General features: G+C 49.7%; 1 protein-coding gene across 1 annotated transcript in view; it reads right to left on the bottom strand.

Moving 5' to 3' along the window:
- PLCG2 (phospholipase C gamma 2) overlaps positions 1–14267 on the bottom strand; it is a 164550-nt gene that overhangs the window by 75628 nt on the left and 74655 nt on the right. The window contains exons 7-8 of the mRNA XM_044931908.2: positions 8200–8284; positions 6142–6225 (exon numbers count right to left, since the gene is read on the bottom strand). Of these exons, the coding sequence (XP_044787843.1) occupies positions 6142–6225; positions 8200–8284 (169 nt within the window). The remainder of the gene's footprint in view (positions 1–6141; positions 6226–8199; positions 8285–14267) is intronic.

The following is a 14267-nucleotide window of genomic DNA, read 5'->3' as shown; positions in this document are numbered from 1 at the left end:
GCCAGGCATCTTACACACACATGGGCATGGATGCACAAACACCCACATGCCACATACACACGTGCACACCCACACCGTGTCCATTTCCAGTTAGGCAGTATGACTGGAACAGTCTCTAACGACACTGTGATTGGATCAGCATTGGAGTAACTCAGGACACAGATGCAGCTCCCGGCAGGTTATAAATGCTAACAATCTAAAACGACTCCTGCCCTCGATGCCCTGGTCGTCTTGCCAAACAGCCTGCGCTCCAGGATGACATGCGGAAAATCAGTGTTCTAGAAAAGGTAGCCACTGGCCCCCGGGAAGCCTCAGGAGGTCTGCAGAAGTCTGTGCGTGTACTTTTTTTTTTTTTTCCTGGAAAGATGGTCCGTAGCTTTAATCGGCATCTCAAAGAGGTAGGTCACCAAAAAGGGTTAGGAGTCACTCTTTTAGAAAGACTTAGAAGGACTTCCTTTCACGTACATGTCATTTACAGCAGCGGTCCCCAACCTTTTTGGCACCAGGGAGCAGTTTTGTGAAAGACATTCTTCCGAGGACTGGGGAGGGGAGCCGGTTTCTGGATGATTCAAGCACATCACACTCATTGTGCACTCTACTTCTATTACTACTGTACCAGCTCCACCTCAGATCATCAGGCATCAGACCCCGGAGGCTGGGGAATCCCTGATTTATAGCATGGCTATTTATTTTTTTTTAAGCAGGAAGGATTTTAGGGAGGGCATGCTGTTTGCCATCTGGACTCATTCGGCCCTTACATCGCTGGGTCAACTGGGGCGTAAGGCCAGATCCTCTCAAACCCAAACCCCGAGACTGGATTCCCCACATCTGGAGGAAGGCCACCTGTGACTCCCCTCCAAGTGTTTCCACTCCACATAGTCCTTACTTAAAGCCAGCCCCTTCCTAGCCACGCAATGAAGCAGAGAAAAAGCTCCACTCCATTCCAGCCACACGGGGAGCCAGGATGAAGGAGGGGGGGCCTCTACTTCAGAGGTGACTCCAGGGCCAGGAAAGACCAGGAGACACAGCCCAGCTTCCCGGTCCCTCTGCCTGCTTTCTGTCTCATGTCACCCCACTTTCTGAACCCCAGAAGCCTGTGTGCAGAGGCAGAACATGTTTGTAGGAACCAGCCCCTTGGGGTACAGAGAAAGGACCAGACTGAAAGCAAAGGGGTTTGTTACACTATTATCTCTCCCTGTCTATGTTTGAAATTTCCCTTAACACAAAAGTTTAAAAAATTAAAAAGTATCAATGGGAGGGGCTTCCCAGTGGCCCAAATGGCAAAGAATCTGGCTGCAATAACCCAAATTCCATCTCTAGGTTGGATCGGGAAGATCCCCTGGTGGAGGGAATGGCCACCCACTCCAGTATTCTTGCCTGGAGAATTCCATGGACAGAGAAGCCTGGAGGGCTACAGTCCATGGGGTCACAAAGAGTTGGACACGACTGAACAACTAACATACACACACACACCCCACCGGGGACCACTGGTGGTCCAGTGGCTAAGACTCCACTGCAGGGGGCCCACGTTCCGCCCCTGGGCAGGGAACTAGATCCTGCATGTCGCAACTAAGGCCCAGCAGAGCTAAACAAACAGTAAGTATTTTTAAAATAATAAAAAATAAAAAGAAGTATCAGTGGGTGGGCAGTGAAGCTGAGCAAAGGAGAACTGAAGCTCTAGCTCTGCAGTAGCCACCTGACCTCCAGCAAGTGACCTCGCTGAGTGTCAGCGTCTTCGGTCCATAAAATGAGGATTATAAGAGTTCCCATCCTTCAGGGTCTTGAGGAGAATTAAATCCATGTAAGACATATAGCACAGTGCCCGACATAGAGTTTACACTTAGCAAATGTTAGTTGTGATCTTTTATTCGTAACACCGTTATTACAACCTAGTCTGAGATATACCCCTCTCCCAAGGGAGGACATACATGAAATTTTAAGTTCTTATCCTCCTGCTGCTGCCAAACTTTTGGAAGCTTCGAGGCTTGAGTGCAGCAATGTAAGGAGGTAGTTAGACAGGAGGAGGAACTGGCAACTTCAAGTTGGAAACCTATAGCTACTGATAAGCAGGATTCCACTCCCTGGACTTAAGTCTGGGAATCACCAACCATCATGAACAGCTCTGTCACCCCAAGGACCCCAAGAAAACCAGCTGAACCCCTAAGAGCACCAAGGTAACACTTTTCTCTGCCCTGAGCTTCCAGCAAGGTACTCAGGAAGTAAATGATATGCTGACAGCTGGAAAGTGAAACTGAAATTCTTTGCAACCCCTTCTACTATCCAGTCCATGGGATTCTCCAGGCCAGAATACTGGAGTGGGCCGCCTTTCCCTTCCCTGGGGGATCATCCCAACCCAGGGATGGAACCCAGGTCTCCCACAATGCAGGCGGATTCTTTACCAGCCGAGCCTCAAGGGAAGCCCGCTGACAGTTGGGGGAGAGGCATTTACATACACAAGAGCAGTGAGGCTTCTCAAGTGGACCAGTAACTATCTATAGAGCCTGGGGCTTTGTTAATCAAATTCCAAGTCACTGAATTAAAACATGCAGTGGCCAGACAGGACAGTTATACCTGCCAATGAAAGAGAGAAGAGGCTGTTGACCCAAAAAGTCTTAGGGACCAGGGAGGTGACCCTAGCCCCTAAATTCGTAAAGAGAGCTGCATGGGGGTGGGAGGCAAGGCTAGGACAAACCAGAAAGCCTTCTTCCCTCCACTCACAGGTTGCCAAATATAGCCAGAACGTGGTATTTTTTCCCTAAGAGAAGCAAAAAATCTGGATCTTAATGAGAAATCTTCCAAGTTTTAAATACAGGCAATTCATTTAAAAAAACATTTAGTTTATGGCCATACCACCGTGAACACGCCTGATTGCATCTGATCTCAGAAGCTAAGCAGAGTCGGGCCTGGTTAGTACTGGGATGGAAAAAACATTTAAACCACTAGGCTAAGTACCAACCGAATGCCAGCTGAACAGGGTATTCTGGCCACCAGGGGTAACCTCTGATAGGTACAGACATTTCCCAAAAAAAACTGGCCATCTAGGACTCATGGACTATGCAGAAATTTGACTTAAATTTCTCTCTCCCTTCTCCCTCTCAAACATACAAACATTCGCTTTAAAAAGAACCACAATGAAAAGTTCTCTTATGTGGAATTTGATCATGGTGGAGACTATCAGTGGGTGACCTGTACTGGCAGGTACGACAGCTTTTATGCAAAAACGTATTCCTAAGCGTCGCCTGCCTTCCATCTGATGAGACAGCAGCTTAAAATGTCACAGCAAATGATAGGTACTGTGTTTTTTTGCAACTGCTTATCTTGAGTGAATCAACTTTTTCTCAGTCCTGGCCAACCGCCTAAGACAGCAATTGACATTATTCTGGACTTCGTTTATATACTATGATCACAACATTGTCATTGCTCTCAAGAACTGATTATAAATGAAAGTTGCAGATTTAAATCTGAAAAGTGTTTTGTTTTTTTTTTTTAATTTTATTTTATTTTTAAATTTACATAACTGTATTAGTTGAAAAGTGTTTTGATCAGCTTTTAGGCAGCAGAACTGTCTTAAGGTTTCATGTAAAAAAGAAGAGGGGGTTGGATAGTTTAAAAAGTTGTATATTATCTGGGCCTCCCTACTATTTTTTCCCCATGAACTCTGTATGACTTTTAATATGACTTTCCCATGTACTTTTACACTTATTTCTCTCTGATGGATTTACTTCACTTGGCAAAAGTGTATAATGAACCTTTGATGATTAAAGTAAGCTCCATTTGTTATCAGTGTGATAAATTTAAAAAAAAAAGTTGTATAACCGATGACCTGATTTAATACTTTCATTTTATAGAGGAGGTTGAGTGATGGAGCAAGACGGCTTCCCCCCAAACCACCTGGGGGCTGGAATTTAACTCTTTCAATTCCCAAAGTCTACCATGTCTTTCTACTCTACTTGGCAAACCAAGCACTAATTACTACATGGGTAAAAAAGTGAACACGCTGCAACTCAGTCTTTTACTCTATACAGTCATGTATTTTTCCCCAATCTAGGCAGACAAGAAATGCTTCTTCCATTTCTCTGCCTCAGATTCGTCGAAGTCCCACAGCCAGTGGTCGCCTATCAAGAGGTGTGGCCCTGCGGCCAGTCTGTCGTTCCATCTTCCCCAGAGCCCGGTGGGGTGAGACTCATCACCCCCACTGCATGGATAGGAAGACTGAGGCCAGGAGGGGTCAGTGGCTGGCCCAAGATCACACAGAGTCCTACCCATTCTCTGCTCCGGACCCACCTCGGCCGCCTGCAGAGCCCTGTCCCAACAGCAGCGGCCACCAGCAGGCACGGGGCTCCGTGCACTGCACCAGCACCCCCCTTTTTATACCTTATGCTTAATGGGACTTCTTTTTTTTTTCATTGCAAAAGTAGCGTGCTACTTGGAACAAGCTGAAGAAAACTGAGGGATGCAAAGAAAAATTTAATTATCTCACCGGTACATTTTCCCAAATCCCTCCAGGACATGCAGAAAATCAACATTAAATGTGAGGTGTGTGTACTCTTCTCCTTGTTCATAAAAGCACATGCAAACGTACACAGGAGGATTACTGTTTGTTACCCAGAAGTCAGACCTGGCTCCTCATTTCTGCTGCTGGTTTTCCTCACAAAATACCATCAACAGCCCTCCAGAAGGACAGAAACCCAATGAACTCAGGCTTCTTAATCAGCTGCAGTGTCCCATAGTATGGCTGGACCATAACTGACCCGGCTATTACTCTCCTGAGGGGCATTCAGATGGCTCCCAGGTATTTGGCCAACATAAGTAATGCTGCAATAAACGGCCTGGTGATACATTCCTAGGCCTCAGTGCTTTCATTTCTCTAAAACAGAGCCCCCAGATGCCACTGTCAGGTCAAAATGCAGGCACATCCTTATTTTAAAATAGCATATTATCGTAATCAAAAAACATTCTTATTATAGGAACAAAACTGTAAAACGAACAACACACACACACATAATCCCTCAACCCAGAGGTAGTTAACTATTAATACTTTGGTAAATTTCCTTCCAGAACAAGTTGACACAGTAGAGTTAGCTGAAACTTTTTACTTTAATAGTCTCAGACTAAATTCCAATCAAACCGACAGGCACTCACATTCCCACCAAGAAGGTAGGAGATGGTCATTTCCCCACCCTGTCCCCTCAACTCTATCCTATTCAAGACCTTTGCCCATCTAACAGATGAAAACAGGACGTCACTGTCATTCCCATTGTATATTTCCTGGACTAGAAGGGAGACTGAACGCTTCTCATGGGTCTCTTAGGAACGGACCAGACTTCGAAACCCAGGGGAAACAGAAGCATCATTTGATCGTTTGCTTAGGAATCGTCTTACCCCTAAAGATGGCCGACAGGCACAGGAAAAGATGCTCCACATCGCTAATCATCAGGGAAATGTCAATCAAAAGCACAGTGAGGTATCACCTCAAACTTGTCAGAATGGCCATCATCAAAGAGAACATGAATAACAAATGCTGGCGAGGATGTGGAGAAAAGGAAACCCTCAGATACTGTTGGTGGGAATACAAACCGACCCAGCCACTGTGGAAAACAGCATGGAGGTTTCTCAAAAAAACTAACCACAGAGTTACCACATGACCCAGCATATCCACTCCTGGGCATATATATCCAAAAGGAGCAACAGTACTAATTAAAAGAGATACATGAGCCCAATGTTCACAGCAGCATTATTAATAACTGGCAAGATACAGAAGCAACCTAAATGGCCATCAACTGATGAATGGATAAAGATGTGATACACACACACACACACACACACACACACAATGGAATACTACTCAGCCATAAAAAGAATGAAATATTGCATTATTTCTTTGAAATACTGCCATATCCAACATGGATGAACTTAGAGAGTATCACGCTAAGTAAGATACGTCAGAGAAAGACAAACACCGTATGATATCATTCATACGTGGAACCTAAATAACCATAAATGGAGTATAACCTTTAAAAAGCACATACCTGTAATTTATATAACATTATACATCAACTATACTTCAATTTTAAAAAATAAGGTCAAACAAGACTATCAAAACCTTCAAAAAATGAATGGGGAAAAAGAGAATCATCTTACCGATTTTTGCTGTTCAAACATAAGTTTTTTATAGAAGAGATGGAACTGTTCAAAGCTGAGTTCATCTTTGTGTGCGCCTATTTCCTGTAAATATAAAAAAAAAAGTGACCACACAATTTTTGGTGTCCACCACAAGAATGCCTCCTCCCTGTTCACAGAAATAGCCAGCTCTGCTACATTGGCTAAAAGCAAACTTGCATTCCTCTGAACCCAACCTCTCTGCTTGGAGAACATACCCACCAGGGACCCCAGGTAAGATCCTTCAGCTCCCCAAAAGGGAAGGGTCTCAGCCAGAATTCCAACAGGCATAATGCAGAACCCCTCCTTTTGGGGCAGGAGACACTTTCAAATCTAGACATACTTATAGGGTATGTACACACAGGTCATTTTTAAAAGCACAGCTTCCCAGGTGGCTCAGATGGTAAAGAATCTGCCTGCAATGCAAGAGACCCAGGTTTGATCCCTAGGTAGGAAAGATCCCCTGGAGAAGGGAACAGCAACCCACTCCAGCATTCTTGCCTGGAGAATTCCACGGACAGAGGAGCCTGGCAGACTACAGTCCATGGGGTCGCAAAGAGTCAGACATGACCGAGTGACTTTCACTGTACTTTAAGAAAAAGTACCGAGCCTTTAGAGTTAATAGAGCTCAATTCCAGTCAAGGCTTGTCTCCTGAATTGCTTCATGGCTTCCCCAGTAGCTCAGTTGGTAAAGAATCCACCTGCAATGCAGGACACCCTGGTTCAATTCCTGGGTCGGAAAAATCTGCTGGAGAAGGAATAGGCTACTTATTCTAGTATTCTTGGGCTTCCATTGTGGCTCAGCTAGTAAAGAATCACCAGCAATGTGGGAGACCTGGGTTCGATCCTGGGTTGGGAAGATCCCCTGGAGAAGGGAAAGGCTACCCGCACCAGTATTCTGGCCCGGAGAATTCCATGAACTGTATAGTCCATGGGGTCACAAAGAGTTGGACACAACTGAGGACTTTGCTTCACTTTGTCCCCATACACTTAGTTCTCTCGGACCCTCAGTTCTTCCTCTGTAAAATGGGAGAACCACCACTACCCCACTAGGACTTCCCTGAAACCAAACCAGGTAACATTCACGTAGCACCTGCTTGGTAAAGGCATGATAAGGGACAAAATCCCAATTACGGGGTGGCCAGTGGTAAATGCTTCTCCCATCTCTCTTCTCTCAATCCCCACCCTTCTCTGGTTTTGCCTTCTTGGACTAGTTGAAATGATGGGGGTGGGCCAAAAGATGGCCAGATATGCCATAAAATGGGTTAACTCTTCTGGGAACTCATGGGTACAAAATGAATGAGCTTTCCTAAGCTGAGGAATCCTGTGACATGGCCCCAAGAGCCTCCAACTGGGACTGCTGGGATGGAGTCCTACTGGGGTCCTTGACAAGAGTCCGGACCTCTGTGAAGGCCAGAAAGGATGCCCAAGGGTCATCTCCATCCTACACCCTTCAGAAGAGCCCCACCCGACCTACACTATCCCCTCACTCATGGAACAACCTGCCCCAGATCTACCAACAGCCCTAGCTACACAGGAACAGAAATGAAATGATGGCAGAAGGAGGGATGGAAGGAAGGATGGGTGGGTGGAGGGTGGGCTGGAGGTGGGGAAGGGCAGAGAAGAGCCAACTCCGAGAGCTCCACTGTCAGAGCCTGCATACAAAATGCCACCTCCCTGGCAACCTGCATAAGGAATCGTTCATAATATTTTCCAAATGAAACACATGTGTTCATATTATTAAAAGAAAAACAGGCTGTGGGCTGGTGAGGGAAAAGGAAAGTTAGACTGATGGAAAAATTCTGAGCCAAGCAGCTCGGTAAACATGGTCTTCCTGGATGACATCCTCTGTCGGGATGGAGAACGGGGGCCTAAGATCTTCACATGATCCCTCGGTCCGGACTAAGACGGATGAGTCTGGAGGCAGAGGGCTTTCCTGAGCACACCACGCAAAAGTGCTTGAAGGCGTGCGGTGGCTTCAAGGGGAGGCAAGCATAACCCCAGGTTCAAAAAATTGCCAGGCTGAGCCATGAAACTTACCAGGAACTTATCTTTGAGGAACTTGGCACTGCTCACTTTGAAGTTGACCAGGGGCAAGATGGTCTTCAACTCCCGGAGGCTGATGCTGCAAAAGAGGGGGACCCCAGCTCCGTCAGCCTCGAGGGGTTTCAACAGTGGAAGAAGGGTCTGGCTACTCCCACCAGCTCCCACCTCAACGAGAAGACCTGCCACCAGATCTGAGCAATTGGGGACAGAGAGCCTGAGGTCAAGGTGGGGGTGACACCCCGTGTGCAAGGATGGTCCCTATCATCAGGGGATTGGCGGTGGATGTGGGTCATGCAGGAGATGCACAGAGTGGGCAGAAACACTGCAGATGACCTTGATAGACAGGAAATGTCACCAGGGTTCAAACCAAGAGGAGGTCACTGAAGCCCAGGGATGAGGAAGGGAAAGAGGCAACCTTATCTGAACACCTACTATGTGCCAGGCTGCCCTGGGCACCTCCAAGGAATGATGTCACCTTGCCCCTCGGTACACTCAACCCTCAGGATTCAGAACAGGCAATGAGGGTGGGGGCCGGGACACTCAAGATCAGAGCTGCTCTAAAGACCTTAGAAGGCAGATATCGTAATCACCAATATCACAAGTCCATCCTAAAGGAAATCAACCCTGAATATTCACTGGAAGGACTGATGCTGAAGCTCCAATACTTCGGCCACCTGATGCGAAGGGCTGACTCACTGGAAAAGACCTTCATGCTGGGAAGGATTGAAGGCAAGACAAGGAAGGGGGCAACAGAGGATGAGATGGTTGGATGGCATCACTGACTCGATGGACATGAGTTTGAACAAACTCCGGAAGATGGTGAAGGACCGGGAAGCCTGGTGTGCTGCCGTCTGTGGGGCTGCAAAGAGTGGGACACGACTTAAGAGACTGAACAAGAACAACCGTTATTATTCTGCATTCCAGGTGAAGAAACTGGGGATCAGAGAGGTTCGGTGCTGGTACGTGGGAGATAAGACTGCAGAGGAGCTGGCCTCTGGGTCTGCCTGTAAGCGCTGCATTTAACTGTCTCTCAGGGAATGGCAGGAACAGAGACAGGGGAGGAGGTGGTCGAGGGCATGTGTTCCAGGCTCTTGTGGCTGCAGAGCCGAGTGCCCAGCAGAGCAAGGGTGGTCCTGGGGAGCCTCTGGCTGTGGCCAAAGAAAACTGTGCAGTGTTCTCAGAGACGTCAGACCAGACAGGGGCTGTGCACGGCCAGGAAGGAAGTCTGCCCAGGCTGTGGGCAGACAGCGGCCCCACTACCCCCACCCCGTCTACTCGCCCAGAAGGAAGCAGCACATCCCAGCCAGCAGCCACCCCGGGAGACGGCCAAGCGGCCTCCTGGCCCCACCCCCAGCATCCTTGCCTCTCATCTAACGGCCTCCCTGATGCCAGAGACCATCATGTGCCTGGTGCCCCCCTATGCCCCCTGCTCCCGGGGCTGGCACCCAGGGCTTCCCGCAAGAGATGGCGAGAGCCACACAAAGTCCCCAGTGGGCCAGGCAGGGCTAGCCGGGCAGAGAAGTGAGCAGACTGGCTGAGACCCCTTTCCCACCTTGCCCTGGGGTGTCCACGAAGAGCCTGCTGGAGTAGGGTGAAGGGAGAGGAGTTGGAGGGCTTGTTGGTGCTGCAAAATGAGGCAGGGTGAAGGTTTAGCCAAGACGGTGACCCCGGGGGCTCATCCAGGACCAGGGAAGAAGACAGAGTCCCCTACGGAACCCAGAACTTCCAGGCAGAAACAGGGCCAAGAGATCCTCCCATAACAGGGAACGGAGAGACTGGGGAGCCGGGAGTCAGGGCAACTGCTGGGGGGCCAGGGAAGCAAACAGCCTCCAGGGGCGTGAGAATCTGAGCACTGGGACATCCGATCCCGCCTGCTCCAATGGGCCCCCTCAGAGCAGAACAGGTGAGCCTCCAGGGAAAGATGGGGCCCGAAGAGCTCCTCGGGGCTCCCGTGCAGGGACCTCTCCCTCCCTCCCCGTCCTGGGCGTGTGGTCAGGCCCCACCCGACCCCCAGCCAGGACTGGCACTCGGATTCCCAGCCACTGGAGGGCAGGAAGCTAGCAGCTCCCAACTTCACCCCTCTCCCCGTCCAGGACTTGTCTTCAAAGAAAGGGAGGGCCTCGGCCACCTTCACGTCCTGCCCTCTGGCCTGCATTCGGGGCAGTTCTGCAGGGCCATCCTGGAGCTCCACTGGGGGCCAACTGAGGCTGTGGTTGTAACGGCATCCAAGCCCAGCAATCCCCTGGCCTTCACTCCATGAGTGCGGGGCCCCTACACATTCCATAAGCTTCCTGCACACAAACCCACACCTCATGTTCTGCTTCCTGAAGGCTCAGCCTGTGAAGCGGGCTAGGAACTGGGGCGATTCCTTTGGGGAGAGATGGCAAAAAACGATTCCTTGCCCTAGAGGCAATAAACAATCAGGGCCCCTCCCCTTGTCAGGCTGGCCTGGTCCCAGATCCCACCACACTGCACCCCGGGGGCTGATGGCCCCAGAAAACTTCCCCGCCACCCTGAGGCTGATTGCCAACAGGCCTACCTCCCTGGCTTATGGTAACAATGGTGGGGCAGACAGTAACGAGCCTGCCTGCCACGCGGGAGACCTGGTCTGGATCCCTGTCAGGAAGATCCCTGGAGAAGGAAATGGCAACCCACTCCAGAATTATTGCCTGGAGAATCCCATGGACAGAGGAGCCTGGCAGGCGACAGTCCACAGGACCGCAAGAGTGGGACACGACTCAGCGAATAAACCACCTCCACACCCACCATCGCAAGCCAGGCACTGGCCAAGCACTTTTCACATACTAACCCACTGAATCCTCACACCAATCCCAAGAGGTAGGAACTAGGATCTCTTTCACAAATTAGGAAACTGAGGCACAGGGAAATTGAGCCATTTACCCAAACTCATCAACCAGTAAGGGTGAAGAGCTGAGATTCAAACCTTAGTGCTGCCCAACAGCATGTTCTCCGTGTTGCAAATGTTCTAGATCGGAGCTGTCCAAGGCAAGTAGGGTGACCAAAGGAATTGAATTTTTTAAATTTTATTTAATTGTAATCAATTTAGATTTAAATAGCGACATGTGGACAGTGCAGCTCTAGAAGCCTGCTCCTCTAAATAGGGTCCCTGGACCGGCAGTATCAGCGTCAGCTGGAAACCTGCTGGAAATGAAAATCTGTGATCCCCACCCAGACAGAGAAAAGCAGAGTTACTGCAGGGCAGGCACAGCCCCCTCCAGGCTGTCCAGTGCTGGAGCCAGGACTGCTGACCACAGGGAACCTATTTGCCTTCCTGTTGAAGACAGAACCGGACTACACACCTGTGAGCCTGCCCCTTCCACATCCCGAAGGCCGGGGTGAGCAAGAACAGGAAGTGCAGGCTCGGCTTATGCAAAGTCAGGGTTACAGGCCAAGGGGCAAGGGCAAGGTGGAAAAGAAACGTCCACAACCCTGAGGGCTGCTGGCCCCACCACAGGACCCGCCCATGAGCCCCACCCTGAGGAGGAATGCAATTCCAGCGGCCATCCCAGCAGGTCCAGGGGCTTTCTCAAGGGGTATTTTGACAGGAGAAGTTTTCACCTTAAGCACTGACCTTAGAAACCTAATTCCCAGGTAAGAGGCAACTAAACTCCACAGATTCAAAAAGAGGGGGTTTCTAGAAATCTGGCCAGGATGAATGTTAAAACATTTCTGCCTTTGACCCAATCTCCCCAGGCCTGGAAATGTCATAAGGAAAGCTTCCAAAGGGGGAATGATCTAGTTGTCTGATGTTACACGAAGGAATGAAAAGGGAGGGCCTTTCGTTTCATCTGACCAACCAGCCAGATCCCTGACCTCAAGGAGCCCCTTCAACGTGAACAGCAGCAACGAGGACGAAATTCTCAGAAAGCAGACGGGACCGCGGAGCCTGGCACTCAGGCCAGAATCCCACAGTGACCCCAGAAGTGCTGCTCTTGAGGGGCACTTCCTACCACCTTGTACATCCACTGTGAAACACGAGACACAAACCAAATGACAAACGAAAGCCAACTTTTCAAGCGAGATATCAAATCCCATTGGTTGAATTATAATGTAGGCATTGATACTGGTCTGAAAAGAGTTACAAGGAAATGTAAACATGTTATGATTTAAGGGGAGGTGAAAAAACAGTTTGACCCCCTTTCACATGGGCTGGACTTAGTGACTGATTCCCAGAAAACAGAGTGGGGGTGAGTGGGGGGCGGGGGGCAGTGAAGGGGGTGGAGGTCATTGCAAAGGAGAGATCTGGAAGACACCACTTTGGCCAGATGGTCAAGATTTCCATCACCCTCGACAGACCACGTGAGAGCAGACACCCCTTGACTGAGGTGAAGAGAAAGAGCTTCACCTCCAGGACGCTCACCTCCATGAGCGCTTCCCAAACACAACCTCAGGTTCCCCTGAACTCCAGTCTACCCATGACGAAAATGCCAGATCGCCACAGATGGAGGGGCATGCTACAGAGTGCCTGAGACCTACTCCTCCAGACTGTCAAGGTCGGGACTTCTCCAGTGGTCCAGGGGCTAAGACACCACACTCGCAATGCAGGGGGCCTGGGCTGGATCCCTGGTTGGGGAACTAGATCCCACATGCTGCAACTAAGAGATCACATGCTGCAACTAGAAGAAAAAAAAAGATTCTGCACACAGCAATGAAGACCATGTTACGTGCAGATCGTGGAACATCACTCAGCCTTAAAAAGGAAGGAAGTTCTGACACCCGCTATAGTTAACATATCTGATCCCCAAATACATCACACTAAGTAAAATAAGCCGGTCACAAACACAGCATCCTTCACTCAGAGGTGGCACCCGTAGGAGGCAGATTCACAGAGACAGAAGGAAGAATAGAGGTTGCCAAGCAGCTGCAGGGGGGGAATGGGGTAATGGTTTGATGGGTAGAGAGTTTCAGTTTTGCAAAGATGAGAAGAGCTCTGGAGACAGACGTTGATGGCAGCATGGCAATGTGAATGCACAGAAATGTCCCTGAAATGGTAAGTTTTATGTTACATAGTTGATCACAATGAATGAGTAATTATCAGTCACAGGAAGTCGCGGCAGAAAGAGATTTCTGCCTTTTACCAGCTTAGTGATCAATAAGCCACGGCTCACTGGCTGGGTTGCTCTGTTCAAATGACAACCTCTCATGGCCTCAGCATCCTCATTAAATGTCCCAGGGGATGCCTAGCTGCTCAGTTCCATAACCTCTCCCCAGCTTACTAAGTCCAGAGGGCGCTCAGAACAGCGGCTGCTGCAAAGCCGCTTCTCGACAAACGCCAGCTGCTGCCATCTGGCCCCTCGAAAGGTTGAAAAGTGAAACACACGTTCAGGCCAAGGAAAACCTGGGAGCGGGCACTGCGGAGCCGGCCCTCCCCGCCCAGAGGACGCTTTGCCCCGCTGCTGTGCCTTTGTTTTCCTCCAGGAAACGCGATTAACGTGGGCGACAGGAAAGGAGGGGAAACTGGCAGGAGTCAAGAGCCCTTTCACGGGCACCTTAGTCAAAGCCCCTTTGGAAAAGCTCCCTCAGGGCCGCACAGAGCCATGTGAAAGGTGGGATTTTCCACGTGTCGACAGAGCAGCAGGACTCAGCCCACAGGGAGGGAGGGAGGGATGTCGGGGTGGGGCAAGGACAGGGAACAGGGAACAAGGCATCAAGGCCAGAGACAGACTCGCTCCCTGCCAAAGGTTCTGAAAAGCATTTCTCAATGAACGACTTTCAAGAATCGTTCCGAGCAGAGAAAGCCGGGCTTCTGTTTCTTGACAATACAAGACAGAGAGCAGACTCTGGAACCAGACCAATGATGCCATACACCCCACCTCGTGGAGACAGGGCCCTGGTGGGCTCCCTCCGTCCACTCTGTGCCAACCTCAGCTCTGAATCACCAGGCAGCCAGAGAAGGGAAATGGTCATGGGAGGCTCCGCCCTGAGGCTGAAGGAGCCCAGTGTGTACAAAGGCCCCCTCGTTTGATCTGCCTCTGAAACACCAGGCCCAAGCCCAGGGTGTGGGACCACAGAGGATGCTGGCAGGAGAGGAGGAGGAAGAG

This window comes from Bubalus bubalis, chromosome 18 (genome assembly GCF_019923935.1).
Source record: "Bubalus bubalis isolate 160015118507 breed Murrah chromosome 18, NDDB_SH_1, whole genome shotgun sequence".
Taxonomy (NCBI): Eukaryota; Metazoa; Chordata; class Mammalia; order Artiodactyla; family Bovidae; genus Bubalus; species Bubalus bubalis.
The sequence above is the reverse complement of the archived record's forward strand: the minus strand, read 5'-3'. Positions and strand labels throughout refer to the sequence as shown.